This window comes from Chroicocephalus ridibundus, chromosome 1, assembly GCF_963924245.1.
Source record: "Chroicocephalus ridibundus chromosome 1, bChrRid1.1, whole genome shotgun sequence".
Taxonomy (NCBI): domain Eukaryota; kingdom Metazoa; phylum Chordata; class Aves; order Charadriiformes; family Laridae; genus Chroicocephalus; species Chroicocephalus ridibundus.
Genome location: NC_086284.1, coordinates 177,151,799 through 177,174,571, shown reverse-complemented (window position 1 = coordinate 177,174,571; position 22,773 = coordinate 177,151,799). Strand labels below are relative to the sequence as shown.

At 40.5% G+C, this 22,773-nt stretch overlaps 1 protein-coding gene across 4 annotated transcripts in view; it reads right to left on the bottom strand.

The window, feature by feature from the left end:
• PAWR (pro-apoptotic WT1 regulator) overlaps positions 1-22,773 on the bottom strand; it is an 82,004-nt gene that overhangs the window by 12,603 nt on the left and 46,628 nt on the right. For all 4 annotated transcript variants that reach the window (XM_063322873.1, XM_063322874.1, XM_063322871.1 and 1 more), the window contains exon 4: positions 2,827-2,861. In XM_063322873.1, the coding sequence (XP_063178943.1) occupies positions 2,827-2,861 (35 nt within the window). The remainder of the gene's footprint in view (positions 1-2,826; positions 2,862-22,773) is intronic.

Sequence of the window (22,773 nt, the reverse complement as noted above, 5' to 3'; positions counted from 1 at the left end):
GGGAAGGGAAAGAGAAGGTACTGGAAGCCTGGGACGCTATCAGTAAGCCAGGACTAGAAGTCCTGGAAGAGGAGGACAGAGGATGGAGACAAAACAGGAAAAAAACCCCAAGAAATCAGAAAAATAACAAAGAGAAGACTAGGACCTCAGTGGTTAAATATAAGGATGTAAGACAAAGGGGGAGAGAGAAGAAAGGGTGTGTAACTGGGCTAGGAAATGGAAACCAGTGATGTGAAGAAAAATGCTGAGATGAAGAGATGTCACTTCTGATAAGGAACTGGGGAAGAGGGAGAAGGCAGAAGAGAAGAAGCAGGAGGAGTAACCATGGAGGAAAAGGACCTGCATTCTTTCCACGGGGAGGGAGTCTATAACGGAGTCCGAGATTTTAGGACATCTTTTCACTTTTGCAGTCATATGTCTGTGAAGCCTAGTAACAGTCTCTTCCCCACCCACAAAGTCCTGACCACCTGTTGTCAGAGTGACGTAAGTGACAGTTTCAAATATGATCTCAAAGTGCTTGTCCCTATGTGAAAACATGCTTTGCTCTCAGTTTGCTTTGAAAACCTAAGGCAGCACACCCAAAACTGTTAAAAACACATGAAGTTGAACATATTTGAGCTTTCAAGCAGCTTATGGCCTCAATTCAGCATTCACGTTCCAGTTCTAGGTGCAATCACAGAACGGCATTTTAAGTTTTCCAAAGGACTTCTACTGTATTTGGGACTTAAGTGAGATCTGAGTGATCTGCGTAAGAATTACTGTAGAGGATGTTGTCTTCCGTAAGACCTTACCTTACTGCAGATGTTGGAAGGGGCAAACAAGCCAAACACTGTCAGAACAGAAGAGGACTGTGCTCCTGACTCCTTTAGCACTCACACCAGAGAGTGAAGCCACTGGGAGACATACCTTTGCTCAAGTACCTGAAAAATTACTTCTGGGGAGGTAGAAATTTTCAAATATAGAGGAAAACCAATAGATACTGTTAACTCTAATCACAGTGGGCACTGTATACCTCATGGAGGTACAGTTAGCATAAAACCCACTTAGTATTTGTGAGCACTGGGCACTGCTCTGACTTCACACGAAAATAATCTCTTGTTTTCAACATGAGGTTTGAAGACTATGCAAGAGTAAGACGGACGGCAACATACATAACAAAACAGTGAAGAGCAGCTCACAACAAGTCAGATTCCTCCTGAATGTGATGCCAGTCCTGAGGGGGAAAGCTGATGAACAAAGAACGTACATCCCACGTATAACTAAAGCCCACTGAACGCAGACTGCACAAACAAGTCTTATTTTAGCATTTTCTAGCTTTGGAGTTTCCTATTTTTGCAATGCTCATCAGAAGAATTAGCTTATTTTCAAATAAGCTATGAATGTGATTGTGCAAGCTTCTATTCTAGAAACACAACCAAGTTTTTGCAAGTGAGTGAGTATATCCAGCATGTGAACAGAGGAAAGATAAGGTTTATGAAAAGCCACAAAACACTATGACACACACCACTAAGTATTCTGTAGATACAAACAGCAATGAAATTCTGCACAAGGACTGAAGAGGGAGTGGAGACTGAACTAAAATATGTTTGATTAATAAGAAAGTAATCATGAAATCATATCGCTATTAAGGTTGTGACAATAAGTCCACCCACTCTGCAATGACAAAGTGATTTTTAAAAAAACCCTACAGCAATAAAAAGCATCATTTAACCAGGTTTATGAGAACCCAGGAATATAAACATAAAAGACAGCACCATACTAAGAAATCTACAGCATAACAGGATAGCTGGTTATTTTTTTACAATGAGGGTGATGAGACACTGGAACAGGTTGCCCAGAGAAGTTGTAGATGCCCCATCCCTGGAGGTGTTCAAGGCCAGGCTGGATGGGGCTTTGAGCAACCTCATTTACTAAAAGATGTCCCTGCCCATGGCAGAGGGGTTGGATCAGATGATCTTTGAAGGCCCCTTCCAATACAAACCATTCTATGATTCTATAGGTGAACAAGTCTGAGGGATAGAAAATACCAGCCAGTGAAGACTAGATAATTGTAAGTGCTCTTTGCACTTACTTCTACAGACAGGATATATATACACAGATGAATTAACCACCTACACATTTTACCCACATAAAGGATAACTAAAAGACAATACATTCATGTGTCAAATGAAAACACGTACACACAAATGCCTTGCTTCAGTTGACGTATTTTAGACCCCATGTTACCATTATATTTTCCTAATAATTGTGATAATATGTGTGTAAATATTAATTCCATGTGAGCAAAAATTTCACACACTGGTCAGGTGCATCAAGAACTTCTGAAATATTTTACTGATTGAAGAACTTGAGTAATGACCAGGATAACACTTGGCTCAAAGACAACAAACACAACAATGCCTATATGTGGGCAGCATCCCCTACAACTGAGACAGTAGTATGACAAAAACATAGAAATTTCTTTCAATATTACTGTGGAGAGCAACAAAGTTATCTTCCTGTATTAAACTTCAAAAGACAGCGGTTCACAAATAACTGTGAAACTACTAGCTCCTAGGTAAAGTGTAGTCAGGTTAGACATTTGCTTGGCAAACTGTTCTGCACTAGTAAGACCCAGCAAAATACTAGCTGTATTTGTTTTAAAATAGGAACATAATAGAGGGGTTTGGATAAGGTTGCTGCACTTCTCAGGTCCTTACCCCAAAATCAGGCTATACACCTACCGTAGCAGTATGATGGCCTCTACCATAAACACCCATTTAATCAACTTCATTTCTGGCAGAACTGTGTATGTAAAGAAATGTGTTGTGTGCAAAGATCTCATACCTTTTATACCTGCTTGAAACCATCCTGGAGGTGTCCTAAAAGAAACAAAAAGAAAAAACTAATTAACATTTTTCTTGTATTTGTATTTCCAAAATACTTTATCACTCCAGAGAAAACAACACCTGCAGTTAAGAATAGGAGGCCCGTGCCTCAAACAGCTGCTGTACAACTCAGTTTTGCACTATTTTTCTGTCAGGAATAGACAGAATACCAGTATTATTGTCACTGTGTTACTGGTTCTGAACACGAACTCGGAACCCTTAAAGGACAGCTTCTGGTTACATCTTAAAACTGGACGCACCCACTTGGTCCCCCAGCATCCAGAAAACACAGCTTAACAAACCACTATACACCTTGCAACCAATACACCTTCGCCACCACTACTAAAACAGAAACGCTTGTGCACATTGATATCTGCTCATCTACTTGTCCAAGAGCAGCAGAGCAAGAACTGTTCTTTTTCTTTGGCACCACTGCCGTCCTTCTGGGTGGAACAAAAACTGATGCCAGCAAGTAATCAGGGTTGAGACCCAAATCAATTTATTACGTATCAGCTGGGTCATGGTAACTACAGGTGTGCTCTTTGCCATGCTTACCCAGGTGTTGTGACCTGGCTCACCTCAGTTTCTCTCAGGTTACCCAAAGCAGTCTCCCCTGGCATTTGCTGTTAAGGAGGTAGGCTGGAAGTCTGCAGGTGGATGTTGTGTGCACTCAAATGTAAGACAAGGACACATCAAGCTATGGTTAAGTCATTTAGATCATTGCTTTCTAAGCACCTGCAGAGGCTTCAAGCATTCTGACCACAAACTTAAATACTCTGTGTCTCCTTTTATTGCTTTTTGGAAATGATCTTAACTGAAACAGCGAGAAACAGAATACATTTTAAATAGGAGTACAGATTTTAAATATGAGTTCAGTGGCGAAAGAGCTCTGCATCTGACCCTTCAAAAGATTCAAAACTTGGATTACATGCAGATTACAAGTCTTACTTTTTTCTAGTTTAAAGTAAAGAATTTCATTATTTTTCAGAGTCCCACAATGCAGTAAGATGTTTTCACTAAGATTACATTTTGTTTCGGTGGTTTTGGGTTGGGGTTTTTGTTTGTCTGTTTGTTTTTTTAATTTGAAAAAAAATCCATTACACTTTTATTCTGGTTCTGTAAAGACAGGAATGGAAACAAAAAGAACAGTGGGGAAAAGGGCTCATGTATTGTTACACAATCCCTGAAAAAACATCAATGCATTATATACCACTGAGAAAACCAGAAAGAATATATTTCCATCAACAATGCTATGCTTGTAGATTCCCAATACCAGTCTGATCACATGGAAAAATTAAGACATGTTTCAGCTGGTAAATGGTGGCTCAGATTAGACAGAGTAAGTCCACAAATATTTTTTAGGATGTTGTAAGAAGAACATGAACCAATTACATTATTAGTCATAGACAAAACTCCCCCCCAGCATCAGCAAACATTCCGTAAAAAGTCAGGAAAGAATATTTAAGGAGTTAATGAACTGAACAATTGCCTTTACTGGAAAAAATAATAGCAAAGAATGAAATTCTGTCTATTTATGACACTAACTGCAGACAAAGGAATAAATGAGTTCTCAAAACGAGATGCAAAAGAAATTCCATCCACTCTGAAAATCCTACAAAACATTATATTACCTTCACTGATCAGTGCATTAATGTCTTTGTAAGTAAACAGACTAAAAATAATAGGATAAAAATAATATTCTCTTACAGAAAATAAAGTTGGCAAAAAATATTTATATTACAGAAACAAAACCTGATCTTAAAGTGCATTTTACTTTATGAAGCATTTTCAGCTTCTGCAATATGTGCTACACTTTCCCTACTATAAGCATATGAACAACATTCAACAAAGTTAAGTTATGGGAATTATTTAAAGAAACCCACAAAGTGGTGTAAAATTGCTGTTTTAACACTGATAACTTTTTTTCATTGATGACAGCATCTGAAAAATAGCAATTCACAGCTACGAAGCAGCAACGTAATTTCGCCTCTAAAAGGGCAAGGAAACAATTTTAAATGGTACCAATGCTATTTTTAAAGGTTACTAAGGGTACTTTATCTTTGAAAGGTCACGGCAGTAGGGGGAAGTTTCTGAGGACTGGAAGGAAGTAAATGTCACTCCTGCCTCCAAAAGGAGGACGATCCAGGGGACTACAGGCCAGTCCTTACTGCAGTCCCCGAGAAGGTGATGGAACCAACCCTGCAGGACAATAAGGTGAAATCAGAACGGATATATGAAGGGGAAATATGCCCAATTGACCTAACAGCCTTCTATAACAAGACAACTGGCTCAGTGGATGAAGGGAGAGCAGATGATGTTTATCTCAATTTTAGCAAGGTTTAACACCTTCCCACATAACATACATACAGGCAAACTGCTGAAATATGGACCAGGTAAGTAGACTGTGACGTGCAATGAAAAGTGACTGGACTACCAGGCCCAAAGGGTTATGAACAGCAGCATGAAGTCCAGCTGGACGCCAGTCACCTAGCAGGGGTTGATACAGGGGCCAGTACTGTTTAATGTCTTCATTAATAACCCAAATGATGGGAGAAAGTGCACTCTCGGCAAGTTCACTACAAGACTACACAAAACTGGGATGAGTGGTTAATAATACATCAGATGGCTGTGCTGCCACGCAGAGGGACACTGACAAGCTGGAAAATGGGTAACAGAGACCTCATTAGGTTCAAAAAAAGAGAAATGTAAAGTCTTGCACCTGCAGAGGAATAATCGCAAGCACCAGTACATGCTGTGGACCAGCTGGAAAGCTCCCATGCAGAAAAGGACCTGGGGGTCCTGGCAGACACCAAGTTCAACATGAGCCATCAATGTGCCCTTGCAGCAAAGAAGGCCAATGGCATCCTCAGGATGGGTTGCCAGCAGGTCAAGGAAGGTGATTGTTCCCCTCTGCTCAGCCCTGGTTAGACCACAGCTGGAGTGCTGGGTCCAGTTCTGGGCTTCTTGGTATGAGAAAGACATAACAGAGAGACTCCAGCAAATGGCCAAACAGATGATTAAAGGTTTGGAGCATCTGACGTAAGAGGAGAAGCTGAGCGTGCTGGGAATGTTCAGCCTGGAGAAGAGAATGCTCAAGAGGTATCTTGCCAATGCGTATATTATTATACACCACCAGGTGTATAAACACCTGATGGGGTAAAAGAAGACAGAGTTATACTGCACTGTGCCCAGAGAAAGGACACAAACTGAAATACAGGAAATTCAACTTAAGCATAAAAAAATACTTTCTTATCTTATGTTTAATTTGTGAGATTAAACACTGGAGCAGACTGCCTAGAGAGGTCAAGGAGTTTCTATCCATGGAAATAATAAAAACCCAACTGTCCACAGTCCTAAGCAATTTCCTATAGCTGACTTGCTTTGTCCACAAGGGTTGGACTAGAGACTTCCTGAGATCCCTTCCAGCCTTAATGATTTTGTGCTTCTGCTCTGCTTGTCTCATTTTTCCATCTGCATTCTCTCAGCTTAGTGAGTTTAAGTCTCACTAACTTTTAAGACTCACTAATATCTGGCAGCTTCAGAGGACTTCATTCTGCCCTCTAACATTGTTATTTAGAGACTTGCCTGTCTGAACTTTTACATACAGAGGACTGTAACGGCCTGATTTTTAGCTTTAAGACAGTCAGCAATGACTGACAAGGTGATTTGACTGATGTACGTGAACAGATTCAAGCAGTTTCATCTGATACGTTAAGACACACGTTCACTGTATATGAAAACTGAAATGCTGTATCAGTAATATCAGTCACAGCTCTTGGTGGTGACGGTCTCAGAAACATCCTGGTTGTCCCATTAGCCATAGACAAGTGGTTCAATTCTCTTTTTAAGCTTAGATGGAGAGAGACACGTAGGTGACTAGGTCAAAATTTTGCCTAACTGGCTGTGGATACAACTCTTGCCAATAAATTAGGAACTCTGGGCTCTAAGCTTCCTCAGTTATTTTTAAAACAGCTTGTTTTTCAGGAAAATGCTGAAGCCTTGAGGCTATGGCCATGCTTCCTGGTGAACGTAAGCCTGCTTATGGTGAAAGGCAGAATCCACAAGAAAGGGAAAATCTGCACATGACATTGCAGTCTAGTGAAGCACACATACCCCTGTACAAAGAAAACTCTGGATCTTGGATGCTTGTTTTCTACTCTAGACACCAAAAGGGTGCAAATGTATGCGTTGTATATCCTCAAATTTGCTAAGCCCTTTTCATATAGTAAACGCAAATATAAGCTGTAAAGCAGTTCATATACATAGACTTGTACATTTACCTCAACAGGAGACTTCTAAAAGTTTGGCAGTACTATTCAGAAAAGCCAGTTTTTCAGAAAAAGAAAGCTGGGAAAGCAAACAAATGCTCAGGGACAAGTACATGGCAAATACTCTCATTTGCTACAAATGACAGCTGCTAAAACAAAAAAAAAAAATATTAACTATCCCTTTGTAACAGATGTTTCTACAGCAAGTATTAGTGGTTTTTATTTTTGTAGTTAAAACTAACTATTAACAGAAAATTAAAAATACACATCTCATGCATAAAAACAGTTTCCTCTGATAACCAAATAAATACTGCAGATTTGGTAAATTGTGACTTTTATTATTTTGGAATCTCTAATGTAAATGCAAAACAATCATTCTTTAAGGTGATGATGCAAGCACTGGGGAAATATATTATTTATCTCTGTTCTCATGTTATGAAATTTATTTTGTGTGTGTTATTTATCCAAAAGTTGCTGGTAACAGGAATACACATAGTTATACTATAAACAGCAATCTATCAATCAAAAATGAATCTAAGCTTTCAAACTATGCAAGAGCTCTTAAAATGAGGCAAATATCTCTTAATTAAGAGATCTCCTAATTTAAGATCTTGTCTGCTCCACCACTTTTGGAGATGAGAAGGTTCGCAGAAAATGAAAAAGGGGAACGAGAAAGGAGGGAGATCCCTGTTCTGCAAAGAATTCATCTAAAAGCAGATGATTAGGCAGGTATATAAATACTAATTTACAAATCTTGCTTATATTCTTTAATATTTTTAAACTTCTGAGTTTTAATCCATGTTTAAAATACCTAGTCATTACTATAAAAATGAAAGATTGGCCAAAAAAATTCTTTATGAGCAATGAAGAGATCAGTGTATTTGTATGTATCCCTTTACTGTCTGTAGAAATCCTGAATGGAAAAGCAATCAGTAAAGAAGTAACCCATAACAATTATGCTAATGGTTTCCTTCATACTGATGAAAAAATATTGCTGCCAAAGACATCTAACAACATCAGTTCTTCATCCAGGGTTGAAATCAAACACTTGTTTCAATGCAGTATTCAAAACACAGCTTTAAAATGGCTTTTACTTCTTGCACATATCTCTGGCAGCTTGCATTACCTTTTAACAGTATATGCTACCGCTAATAAATTAAATAAGCAAGTAGTCTTGCTCTTGCTGCATCCCAAGTGGGAGTTCTAAAACACTGCAGGCTGACATACATCAGCATTGCTCCAAAAAACTGGTCATGCTCCCTTTTCATCATGTCTGCAGAAGTGTTTGTGCAGCCATGTATCAATGCATGACAGGGCGTGACCTAAGTGATAATAACCAAGGAAAAACCAAGGATTTGTCTCATTCCACATGAGCTCCTTCATCTGATTCACCACATAGCCGAACACACACACACACCTGCTCTACAAGAGAAAGAGAACGTGTAAGGGAGAAAAGGCAGCTGAGACCGTTTCCATTAATGAAACCATTTACTGCCAATTAAATTCCTGTCAAACTAGGATGTAAGCAACTTTGCTAACTCCCCTCTCTGCTCCTGGCTCATCTTGGTATTTCATCTGGCCAATGTAGAGATTACATACATAAACAAGCTGGTCATCAGGGCTTTAAATAAATAAAGTTGTCTGTGTTTACAAGTGTCTGACAAAGATTTCCAGATGTTAAACCAACCCTACCATTACAAATCAGATAGTTAAAATGCACTAACAAACATTGTTTTTAAACACGTACAAACTCTGGGCTCAGCTGGACTATGAAAACGGTTCACTGGAATCCCTTAAAAGACTATTTAAAAGTTTTGCAAACAATTAAAGCAAATTACCTGGATCAAATTAGGCTGGTAGGGTAGGCTGGTATATATACTGACATGTAGGATACGTGCAGTGTTTTAGTATCTGACTATACACTAGTGTGAATTATGACTACATAATCACATTCCTGCAGCATGCAAGGTTAATTTTTTTCATATGCAATCCAACTATGGGTTTCCTACAATTTCCTACACTTAGTTAAGATGTGAGTAGAACTTCACCGCATGGAGGAAGGAGGTCTATTGCTGGGGTTTCTTGCCTTTTTACATGTCAAGGAACAGGAAGATTCTATCCCCACCCAGCCAATCAAGTTTTCATGAGTCACATCTTGATTAACCACATCTACCTTCTTTTTACATTCAGTACAACCTTACATTGCAATTTTCTGGGAAATGGCAGTCACAGATCTTCTGCAATGCAGACAAAGTTTCATTCAGATATTAAAGTGAGGTAACAACCAAATACTTGACAGCTGAAAGGCAATTTTGATCCTACTAAAAACCAGGAATAACCGCAGGTGTGAAAAGTAGGAGAAAGAAAGATGAAATACACTTCTTCCCCACCCCCCCATCAAAAATCCCCAAAAGCCAGCATCTCTCAGGAGCAATACAGTCATGGAGATACCAGTTACCTTCTAAACCACTCGGAAATTTCTAGAGATGTTTTTCATGGAATGCAACACAAATTCCAATTTCGAATGGAAATGCTTTCACCACTCGGGTTGGGGGGAATCTCCACTCATTTACACAGAAACCTTCTTTCCAGAAGCACTATAAGGTGCTTTCAAGAAGCTTAAAGCAGCAATTCTATCACTCAACTACTTGCACCCTTTGTAGCTGTGCACTTTCTAGACCTCTACTTGGACAGAATACTTTTATGTACAAAACCATCCCGGGCTGCCTCCCCTTATTCTCCTAGCTGCCAAGATTTTACGTCTGTTTCCCAGATTCATTACATTTTATTTTTTCCTGGTGTGGATTTCCTAGTGATGACCTTAAACACTCTTTACTCACCCAATAAATCTCTTTTATAAGCAGTCATTTTAAAAATGAACTTTTATATCTAAAACCGTTAAGAAAGCATGAAGTTATCACCTCCTATTAATCAGTTACAAAATAAACTGAAAAAGGAACCTGGTAAGATGAAACAAAACCAAAAGCTGACCTACTGTTCTTCAATGACCTGACAAAGTTTTTCATATTTTGATCTTCCTTTGATTTCTACTCTGTCAAGTTGGAACCAACACATTTTAAGAGAGCCTTGTTTAATTTACATCCAACTGATCTTTTTAAAACATGCCATAATGAATAACACATAACAGAATAAACCTTTGAGCAGGAAAAAGACATTCCTATATTCTGGAGATTAAAACTGAATTGCCAGAATTATTTTGATATTTTAGCACCCAGACACTTAATTCCAGATCAGCAATACAGCACAACCTCTTCTGTGTGAAGCAGATGATAAAGACAAGCAAGACCTACAAAAAAAATGTCATAGGAGGAAAAGGAAGATAAGATTTCTTTACTTGTCCTGAAGAGAGGAAATTTAAGGTTATTATACCCTCTGGTCACATATCTGAAATACTGGGTGATTGATTCAGATAAACGTTTATAAAAGTGGAAAGGCAATGGCATTACAGCCTATACAAGGATGATGCTTTCTTTAGGAAGGAAGCAGTAGACAAAATAAAAAGGTAAGTTCGATAAGTACATTAATCTGTTGGAGCATTTGGCTGATGGGGGGGAAGAGGGCAAGAGAGCATGAGAGCGTGTGTGAGTGTGCAAACAGCAGATCCAAAGGGAAGACACCTCTCTAGACAGAATAACCTAAAAACAAATCAGGACAGCACCAGAAGTTACCAGTTCCCTAGACTGACTTTGAATTTCCCAGGCCCTTTCACTGCAGCCCATGTGAAATCCATGCATCTTAAACAGGTTCCAGGCAGTCTCTTCTAGCTCTTGACTACACAACTCTTTGGGGAGAAAAGCTATTCAATTTATTTTTTCAAAGGGGAAATCTGTGATGTGTGTACATTTCTGGACTGTGGATGAACGATGTCCTAGGTGAGAACACTGCACTTCTCTTTACCTGACAGAGCAGAGCCTCAGCGAAGTACTGCACATTCGATATGCACATGCACAGAGCCTGTTCATGTGCTGGTTTTGCTTTTCTGGAAATCAGGAGCAATGAAGACAACCATGCAAAGAACGCTTCTTCCAAAGATCTGCCGGGTATCTATGAGCTCTGGTTCAGCATTGGCCTTGTCTGGCTCCTGCAGAGTGACTCAAACATTCTCAGACACAGCCTGCCTGGGCAGCGCACCCTGCAGACATGGGGCATGTCCCTTTCTGAATCCCGCCAAGGTGGAAGAGTGGTTCAAAGGCACTGCAGTGCCTCAAAGAAGAGACAGCCAGGCTGCAGCACGGGCAGCAACATCGAACTCTACCACAAAGACGTTCATTCTATCCTGACCTACTGGAATATATTTGCACCATGTTCCCAAAAGTATTCTGTAGTACACACATTATCTGTCTCCAATTACTTCACGGGATAAAATCCAGCTATTCCAACTATTAATTACCTGTCCAACTGTGAAGGAAAAAAACCCAAGTATATCAGTACACCAATTATTCAACTGTGGCCCACTTAGGTCGGACTTATTTCATGTCATGTCAATATAATCTAAAAGTCTGTTCTTACATAATTCCATAATTGCAAAGTATGAATGCTTTGTACGAAGAAAAACTCATTAGAATATGTAAGTTCATGGTGGTTCTTTGCCTAAAAACCGGTATGAACTAAATCTAATGCCTAACACTTTGGGCTACTCCTTGGACAATATGATTTACAAACCTATTTGTATTTTTATACAAACAAATGCAGGATTTTAAAGTTTATTAGTTCTTATAGTTCACAAGGATCTCTTACTCAGTTTTAAAATAGATGTTAATAACACAGAATCACAGAATGGCTAAGTTTGGAAGGGATGTTACATTTACACTACATATATTACATACTTACATAGAAGTATTTTTACATGGTATCTTCTGTTAGATTGTAGCATACTGTTCCATGCTGATTGATAAACATAGTCGTGTGATTTAAGTAAGACTATAGTATGTTTACAATGACCTAGAGGTTTCAAAATTCTTACCTATAACTTGTAAAGCAAAAGAAGCCAAATTAATAATTACAGATGAAAATTTGCTCAGAAAAAGGAGACACCGACATGAGAGAAAATGAAAGAAATACAGTGAAAATATTATTTCTACCTAGTGATCAGCCTACACTACATTACACTCAGTGTAGTGAGATAAATCCAAGGGAGTGGCGAAAAAAGAAGGGCAAAAAAAGAAGGGCAAAAAAAGAAGGGCAAAAAAAGAAGGGCAAAAAAAGAAGGGCAAAAAAAGAAGGGCAAAAAAAGAAGGGCAAAAAAAGAAGGGCAAAAAAAGAAGGGCAAAAAAAGAAGGGCAAAAAAAGAAGGGCAAAAAAAGAAGGGCAAAAAAAGAAGGGCAAAAAAAGAAGGGCAAAAAAAGAAGGGCAAAAAAAGAAGGGCAAAAAAAGAAGGGCAAAAAAAGAAGGGCAAAAAGAAAAAACCACAAACCAACTGAAACAGATTGGAAAAACAAATTTCAGACAGGGAAAAGTTAAGTGTCTTTAATTCTGTTCACTTACTTAAGTGAACCTTAACATTATTTTTCTACAGCCTCATCTACTATCTTTAATTAATACGTAATTAATAAGGACTTCAAACAAGATCTAACATAGACATGCTAAAACGCCTGGGTGGAAGCGATATGTATTATTCCTGTGAAGCCAAAGGAGTTATGACTCATCTCTCTGTTTACATAGAGCCAGGAGGCCATGGAGAAACACTGCAAGAATGTCTAGGGAATCAAATCAGACATCTTACAGGAAGGTTAAGTATCCTCAATTCCCACCTATGAAGAAATCTATTAGGTGGGAGGAAAAAATTAAAGAAATGCCTGCAGGTAAAACAAGTAACTCCCAGGGAAGTCAAGTGTCATCAAGAAGAAAACAGCTCCCAAAAATAAGGAAACCAGAAATATTCACTAAAATATATGAATGCAGTTTTTTCTTTATTCCTTATTCTCCATTTCTATACCCAAACAATATTCGACACTGAAGAGCCAGAACAAGAGTTCAGGACAAGTAGGAAGGCCCTCAGAACAAAAGCTATGGAGCTGATTAGATGAGGCTGATAAAGCCTCACTAGATCTCGGGTGACTCACTGACAAAGCAGAGCTGGATAAATGATCAGAAAGACACTGATTATATCCAACATATGACCTTCACGGATCAATGTTGAATAGTCATAAACTGAAAATATAGCCTTCCTCAAATCCCCTGAAAAGAAAGGGAACTTGGAAATACTTCCACAAAGCTCGCAAATTGAATGTGTTGGTCAGTCATAAAAAAAAAAATAGAAAAATCAATACATTGCCAGAAACCTAAGGAACACCTCCAACACATGAGCAAAAAGCACAGGATCTAACATACACACCTTGATGCTGAAACAGGAGAGCATTTTTTAAAAAAGATGGAATTCAGATGGACATAAACCTTTACGGCTCAGAGAAATTAAGAGAGCAGTGTCAGTTCTTAAGGGTCTTTTACAACCTAAATGATTCTATGATTGCAGGATCTCGAGTCATGGGAAGAGATAAGTCATGATATGAAACCCACAGCAGAGATGACGACAGTGAAAACACAAACAGTATTTGCTGAAGTACATTATAGCAAGTGTAAATATAAACACCGAGCTATGCGCATAGCCCCTTCACAGCACACTACCCTGTGTCCAGACATACAGACAAAATACAATTTCTCAAAATTATTTTCAATGGAATTTGTCTCAAGATTTTACCGAGCATTATAACTTTTTCAGCCTCACCTTCGAGTGCTGACCTGCTTCTTGACTTGTCTACACAGTGGTTTGCACACTATGTAGTAGAAACACAACTGGTGATAAAACCAGCTTCTTCAGTGGAACCAGTCTAAAACAACGAACCATCCTGCCCACCTCTACCAGGAGCTGGTTCAAAGAAAAGAAAAGAGAGACCCTTGTTGGCGAGTCTACCAGCAGAATGGGCCTGACAGTTTCTACTAACAAGAGAGTAAATGGAGGCTGACAAGCCAGAGACTACTCTATGGTTCCAAGGCCAAGTGACAGAGTCACCACATCCGTACCCCAAAGGAGACAGTGAGTCTCCTCCATGCCCCATGTGGTATCCCTGAGAAATAACAATCTGTAGGTTCCCTCCTGCCCACCCTCGTCAAAAGCATGTGAAATAATGCAAGGGCTGAACTACAGCCCAAAGTGGTATTTTCACAGCATGAAACCTAGGTCTGTGTTGCGCACCCCAGAAAGGGCATGCAGGGATTAAGGGCATGCAGCTGTTTCTGAGCTAGCAAAGGCTAGGAATGTCCTCATAGCACTACACAGGCAGTCAAACCTGGTGCTGTGATGTTCATACTACATGTGAGTACTGGTTCGTGGCACAGTATCCCTCAAACAGTCCCCAGGTATGATACAGGAGAGCACTAGGGAGCATGAACCAAAATCATGCCAGAAAACCTTGCTAATAATTAAGCCATAGGCTCTATCAGCAGGGCAGTGGTTGAGCTCACACCCAGATCTTGCTCTTTTTAGCAGTATGAACTTAGTCAGACCGTCTCCACCAAACAACTCTGGATTCCGGACTCCTCCTCCCCCCTGAGACATCACATTACACCAGACTACAAGGATTTGGAGAAGCAGGCTCTCCCCACATGGGGGAATATGCAGCTCCTAAATGCACAAGCACATCTGAGCAACTACCACTATGATACTCTCTAACTTATATGAATAACATGAATGTATGATCCACCTTATAAAAATGTTTGACAACTATTGCTATGTCTATTTCCGTGGAGCTGTATACATTTTTGCTCATCTTTCTGCAACAGCGAATAAGTTGTCTCCCCTCTCCACCTGGCACAAAGACATTCATCAGGGATCCCCTCGGTCCATATAGGTTCTTGCAGAAGAGCATCTTCCCCCTCTGTACACACCCAGCAAGTACTTAAAACGTCATTATCTAGGCTTCAGACTTGTTCCTGGCATGAAAGCACTATCAACTAAAATTCCCTCTCTAGAATGGAATAGCAGAATAGTGCAGGAATCAGGAGTATTACCATAGCTTACAGAAGCTTTCAGTCAAGCTGTGTCATCTATTTGTACAAGCAGATATGGCAGGAAGTCCTTCCTTTTTCAATAAATTGGCATTTACCAGAGGACTCTTCCTCCCACAGAAACTTCAGCTACAGTGTATCATTATACTCTAGGGACCACCTTTTCCTTTCCCCAAGAAATTTTAAGAGAAGACTGGGAGGAGATACCTGCTTAAATATCATCATTTTTGACACCTGAACAGAATTTCTGTATTGAACTTTTTCAGAGATAAAACAATCTTCTCAAACCAGCACTCAGTTAGCTGAGTTAAAAGTGATGCCAGCCCTAAAAAGAAAGCACATGGGAAAGTGGGAAAGAAAATGAATTCCTTCACCTGAGGCCCCCGGTGACTGTTCAAATCATTAGCTGGGAATTTGAGAAACTGCTTCCTATTCTTTCTGATCATATAAAAGCTCCAAACCAGCATATAATACTAACTGATGTACCAGCTTATGCAATTCTGGAACATAGCTTGACGAATTCAATAGTAAAAGAAACAGCGCAACAACAAAACAAATGCCTGGTCATACAGGCTGAGTACGTTGCAGCAACATCCCTAGATAAGAAAAAAGAAGAAAAGTAAACAAAGGTGGTGGTGATGGGGAATCTTAATGGAATGATCACAACTGAACTGAAGAGATAATACAAGAAAGAAATCCTAATGTACACACGTTGTTTCCCACTTGGTCTGCACAAGGATTTAGAAAGTACCTGTAGAGCGGGCTGTGCTGAAACCCCTGCAGTTCCCAGGCACAGCAGTGAATCTAAAGCAGGCATAAGAAGCCTCCACACCACCTCCTCTTCATAGGTCAAGGCTTCATTCAGTTTTAGTTTTCATGCAAGTCCTGTGATGAACAGCGCATAGGCTCACAAAGCCAAGTATTCAATTATAAGAGACGTCATCAGTACATTTAACTTCATTTACTGGGAGTGAAATGCATTCCTGAAACAAAATTTTAAGCTTAAACCACTTACTCACTAAATTAAACTTCACTGAATACAGACATTAAAAATGTTCATCATTTTGTATTTCTTTCTAAGAAAAGGAAAGTTTGCTTGTCAAAGGTAATCAAATTTGTGCTGACAATGACCAAGCACTGAACACTAATGATCCCTTCCACAAACAAATGGAAGGATTTCTCTTTTTGATCTGTTGTCATAAAGACAAATGTTGATAAGAGTGTATTAGTAGTCCCCTACAAGAGCAGATGCCAGATGACTCAAAGGAGGGATGCCCAATCTGTATCCTCAAGGCTACACACCGTTGGCCAAACAACTTCATCAAGCTTGTAGCCAATATACAGCCACCCACTTTCCCTTCGGTCTGACACGAGTAACTGCTGGCTCTCAGCTCTTCCATTTCTTAGGGGCAAAGGGAACTGCTATTTCCCTGGTAAGCACTTTCCGAAAGCAGCAGTTTTAGATAGTCCACATGCAATACAGCTGAATCGGATTTGCTGAGCATGTGCAGATCCTTTGGGAACGTAAAATGCACTGAACATGCATGGATCAGCAGCACTGCACATAGGCACACGTATACGAAATTTGCTCACGTAAGAGGAAGATTTTGGCAGAGAAACCTATGCTGCTACAACAATGTCTATTGCACAGCCCATTCAACTGAGATATCCAGAATGCAATGTTTCAAAACTCAGTTTCTATTAAAAAAAACACAGACACAATTTAACTAAAACTAGCAATCTCATTTTTGCAAAACAATTAATTCAGTGTCTTTAAAGCCTCCAGTTATACCAGAGGAGACCACCATGCAACGTTACTCCTAACCTCAGAGAAGTTAGTTTGCAGATTAATTAAAAAGTTACTACACGGCGTGGGCCTTTTTCTAGCCTCCAATAATACAGACAAAAAAGCATTTAAATAAAATTAAGACTGCAAAGTCAACCAATTCAGAAGGGGTCAGAATGTTGTTGACTTATGCAACTTTCATTGAAATTCTTACAACTACATGCATCACGATATCAGGGAGGTGTGGTGGTGGAGTTGCACTCTATGTGAGAGAGCATTTGGAATGCATTGAGCCCTCACTAGGGGCGGATGAAGAGAGGGTCGAGAGCTTATGGGTAAGGATTAAGGGGCAGGCAAATATGAGGGACACTGTTGTGGGTGTTTATTACAGGCCACCTGATCAGGATGGGGAAGCTGCTGAGGCTTTCTACAGACAGCTGAAGGTAGCCTCGCAATCACAGGCCTTGGTTCTCATGGGGGACTTCAATCACCCTGATATCTGCTGGGAAGACCACACAGCCAGGCACGCACAGTCCAGGAGGCTCCTCCAGTGCATTGATGATAACTTTTTGACACAGGTGGTACAGGAGCCAACAAGGCAAGGCGCACTCCTGGACCTGGTACTGACAAACAAAGAGGGACTGGTGGAGGACATTAAGGTTGGGGGCACCCTATGTTGTAGTGATCATGAAATGATAGAGCTCAGGATCATGGGTACTACACACAAAACAACAAGAAGTAAAATTACTTGGAGTAATTGGAGTAAAACTGCTTGGAGAGATCCCATGGGCTAGGGCTCTGGAAGGCAAAGGGGCTCAAGAGAGCTGGTTGATATTCAAAGACCACTTCCTCCAAGCTCAGGATCGGTGCATCCCTAAGAGCAAGAAATCGGCCAAGGGACACAGGAGACCTGCATGGTTGAGCAGGGAGCTCCTGAAAAAGCTCAAGTGGAAGAAGGAAGTCTACAATAAGTGGAAGAAGGGACTGACCCCCTGGGAGGATTACAAGAATGCTGCCAGAGCGTGCAGGGATGAAACAAGGAAAGCCAAGGCCGCCTTGGAATTAAACCTGGCCAGGGATGTCATGCTCAACAGGAAGGTCTTCTACAAGTATACTGGAAGCAAAAGGAAGACCATAGAAGCTGTGGGCCCACTGTTGAATGAGACAGGAGCCATGGTGATGGAGGATGCGGAGAAGGCTGAGTTACTGAATGCCTTCTTTGCTTTGGTCTTTACTGCTCGGCCCAACCATCAGGAGTCCCAGGCATTGGGGAAAGAAGAAGACTTCCCTTGGGTTGAGGAGGATCGAGTGAGGGATCAATTAGATATTCGCAACTCCATGGGCCCCGATGGGATGCACCCGAGAGTGCTGAGGGAGCTGGCGGAAGTCATTGCTGGGCCGCTCTCCAACATCTTTGAAAGGTCCTGGAGAACAAGCGAGGTGCCTGAGGACTGGAGAAAAGCCAACGTCACTCCATTCTTCAAAAAGGGCAAGAAGGAGGAGCTGGGTAACTACAGGCCCATCAGCCTCACCTCCATCCCTGGAAAGATGATGGAACAGCTTGTTCTGGGTGTCATCTCAAAGCATGTGGAGGAAAAGAAAGCTATCAGAAGTACTCAACATGGATTCACCAAGGGGAAATCATGTCTGACTAATCTGATAGCCTTCTATGATGGCATGACTGGATGGATAGATGAGGGGAGGGCAGTAGATGTGGTCTACCTTGACTTAAGCAAGGTGTTCGACATGGTCTCCCACAGCATCCTCATAGGGAAGTTTAGGAAGAGTGGGCTAGATGAATGGACAGTAAGGTGGATAGATAACTGGCTGAAAGAGCTCACAGGGTCATGATTAGGGGCACAGAGTCCAGCTGGAGGTCAGTGACAAGTGGTGTTCCCCAGGGGTCAGTACTGGATCCAGCCCTCTTCAATATATACATCAATGACCTAGATGAGGTGACAGAGTGTACCCTCAGCAAGTTTGCTGATGACACAAAGCTGGGGGGGGTGGCTGACACACAGGAAGGCTGTGCCGCCATACAGAGAGACCTGGACAGGCTGGAGAGTTGGGCAAAGAGGAATCTTATGAAATTCAACAAGGGCAAGTGTAGGGTGCTGCACCTGGGGAGGAACAACCCCATGCACCAGTACAGGTTGGGGGCTGACCTGCTAGAGAGCAGCTCAGCTGGAAGAGACCTGGGAGTTTTGGTGGACAACAGGATGACCATGAGCCAGCAATGTGCCCTTGTGGCCAAAAAGGCCAATGGCATCCTGGGGTGCATCAAGAAGAGTGTGGCCAGCAGGTCGAGGGAGGTCATCCTCCCCCTCTACTCTGCCCTGGTGAGGCCGCACCTGGAGTACTGTGTCCAGTTCTGGGCTCCCCGGTTCAAGAAGGACAGGGAACTGCTGGAGAGGGTGCAGCAGAGAGCTACCAAGATGATCAGGGGACTCCAACACCTCTCTTATGAAGAAAGGCTGAGGGATTTGGGTCTCTTCAGTCTGGAAAAAAGACGGCTGAGGGGGGATCTTATCAACACTTATAAATACTTAAAGGGTGGGTGTCAGGAGGATGGGGCCAGGCTCTTTTCAGTGGTGCCCGGGGACAGGACAAGAGGTAATGGGCACAAACTTGAGCACAGGAAGTTCCACCTAAACATGAGGAGGAACTTCTTTACTTTGAGGGTGGCAGAGCACTGGAACAGGCTGCCCAGAGAGGTGGTGGAGTCTCCAACTCTGGAGGCATTCAAAACCCACCTGGACGCATTACTGTGCAACCTGCTCCAGGTGACCCTGCTCTGGCAGGGGGGTTGGACTAGATGATCTCCAGAGGTCCCTTCCAACCCTATGATTCTATGATACTGCTCTCCTGACATCAGCACACGACGTATTTTTCCACAAGCTCTCTTACGTGAAACACAAAGAAGAGCACTTGGTGAGTAGTGTTCAGTATTTTGCGTTGGCTTGTTTTTCATGAAGTGGCCACCATGCCTTATTTACTGCTACTAACATCGTCAAACTGCTCTGAATTCGAGCCCATATTGCTTGATACTACTGGAGTGATGGCCTGGTCATACGTGATCATGGGAAGATGGAATTCCTGTGTTCCTGTTTTCCTTATACAAATCACAGGAATAATGTGGGTGCCCCAAGCCATACCAACCATGGCAGTTAAACATCTGAAGCACCTGGTTCATGTCATGAACTGTAAAGGGTAGCAAATTCCCTGCAACTGATGTCACTTACTTCAAAAACACTGCACGTGCCAAGATTGACTTTAGATGCAAATATATTTTAAAAAATTAAGTGATCTTTTAATACTTAAACAACATTGAATTTGAATACGTTTTAACCAATTTTTATGGGAATGTTTTTAGACATACAATAAGATTTCCTCACTAGTCTTTCTACTGCAGAAATTAATATCAAGGACAGAAATTAATAACAAGTATCACCATGACAATCTACTTATAAAAGATAAATCATTATTCTTGAATGCATGTACACAGTTCTCCTTTGCAAGAACTACATGAAACCTAGATGCAACTACATGAAACCTAGATGCAAAACATCTTTGAAAAGCTGTGGTCAGGTATGAATAGATATGAATATCATTACCACATACTTTGTATAATGACAGTAACTGCAAAATGATGCTGTATGACATTACACTGCTGCGCAAAATAAAAAGCCAGGAAATGCAAAATAGACAGGTATAAACTGCAATGCGAGTTAAGCTTATTTGGCAGCATATTCTTGTCCTAAGATTCAAGTACAAAACCCTGGGGAAGCCTGTGTCAAGCAGGTTTTCAGACATGTTTCCTAACAGAGATAAACGTAATACCTCAGTTCCCTGCATTCCTTGCAGTTCATCACACATCTAAGAAGTCGCTAGACTTTTATTCCCTAATTTTATTTTATTTACTGCTTTCAGCATATCTTATAAGGTGCTGCTATTAAACATTTACAGCTTTGTAACACGGGCGTATATCACTGCTTCAGAACATTTCAACATGTTGGGTCACATCTAAATTAAAGGATGGTATTTAAGCAATTAAGCTCCCAACAGAGCGCTTCTGTGGGAGTATCTTTGGACCGCATTCCTTTTAGAAATTGCTTGCAATGTTCTGGTAAAACGTTAAGCTTTTTTAGAACAAAAGGTTAAAAAAAGATTAGATGTGGTTTTCCTTCGATTTTCGTAGGCTCTTGGATGACTTACAACTAAATGCACAAGTCATAAGTAAATGGTCATGCTAATAAATCAAGTTTAGATGATTTCACCAGCCATCTAACCTATTCACTACTGAAGTTAACTACAATGAACCCAATCTGCTGTGGCACGATTTTATAATTATACCATTAGATGAATGCTGATGATTATAGAATGGTTCGGGTTGGAAGGGACCTTAAAGATTATCTAGTTCCAACCCCCCTGCCATGGGCAGGGACACCTCCCACTAGACCAGGTTGCTCAAAGCCCCATCCAGCCTGGCCTTGAACACCTCCAGGGATGGGGCCTCAACAACTGTGTAGACATTTCACCCTATTCTCACCTCTAATCAACAAGAAGGATTCTTTCAAAGGTACTAGGTAATTGCTACCCTGAACAGAATGGTTATCCAAGCATCTATCACAAGCTAATCCCTCGCCCAGTACAACCACCTGCATGGCTGCTACAGAGAGGAGTAAGAACAAACCAAGACATGGCAACACCACTGTGTATGCAACTCAGTGTCATGAGTTGAAAATTAGAGCAACTTCTCCTTTTATTGTCCTGGATTAATAGCTCCACAGGAATTCAGTACCAAGGTCAAGCTTTAGCCGGTCTAGTAATGCACATAATTTTAATTTATTTCAAGACTATGATACAACATATAACAAAGACAAGGTTCAGTGACACAAATGAAGTGACATTTATTTGTCTAGCAAATCTGTCTGCCGCTGTTCACCATGAATCAGTGCAGATGCTTAACTGTCTCAAATGCATCCTACAAAGCTGTATCTTGTATAAAATAATTTGGGAAGATTCAACATCTTAAAATTTCTTTAATTTCTTGTTGGTGCACAAGGCCTTGTATATGCTTATTGGTTTTGAGTACTGACATAATAGTAGCTTTTTTCCACTTTATGGAATTCAGACAGTCTAAGAGACTTAAAAAAAAAAAATCATCAGCAAGCTAATAATTTTTCCAACCAAATCTTGTAGGTTTTTTGATGCTTATTATCTTTATACCAAGTACATAATCTCCAATTATGAAAAAAGATGTTTATTACCCTGAACATAATATCATTTCTGTCCAACTGCAAGAAAGACATTGCTATCAAATAGTTTTGCACTAGTTTCATTTTTACAATCGCTCCTAAGCAATAGCCAGATTTATATAAGTGCTAGACTCCACTAATTCCTAAAAGGGTAACTTTAGTAACTTCAAAGTAGTAACTTTAACTATGCTTGTCCTTAGCATTACAAATGTTTAGCTTATTTTTAAAAGTTCTAAGCTTCATTATATGTAACTTATTACTCTTAGCCTACTTCACCAAGTACTCCACAGCACAGTGACCCACAGGCCGAAAGAACCACTGAAATGCAGCATTAAAAATAGAAAAATCAAGCAAGGAAGTCAGAGACAGATGTAATTGCAATTGTGTTTCAATGTTGCCAGACCTATTATTTTCCATATTTCCAACATAAAATAATTGAGAATCTGATTTCAGCAAAGTAGTTCTCCTTCAGGAAAAATACTTTCAGGTCCAGTATATTTTTAGATCTATTCTTAAACAAACCGTGTATCTCTGTGCTTTGGGTCAAGAACTTCCAAATTCAGCCAGAG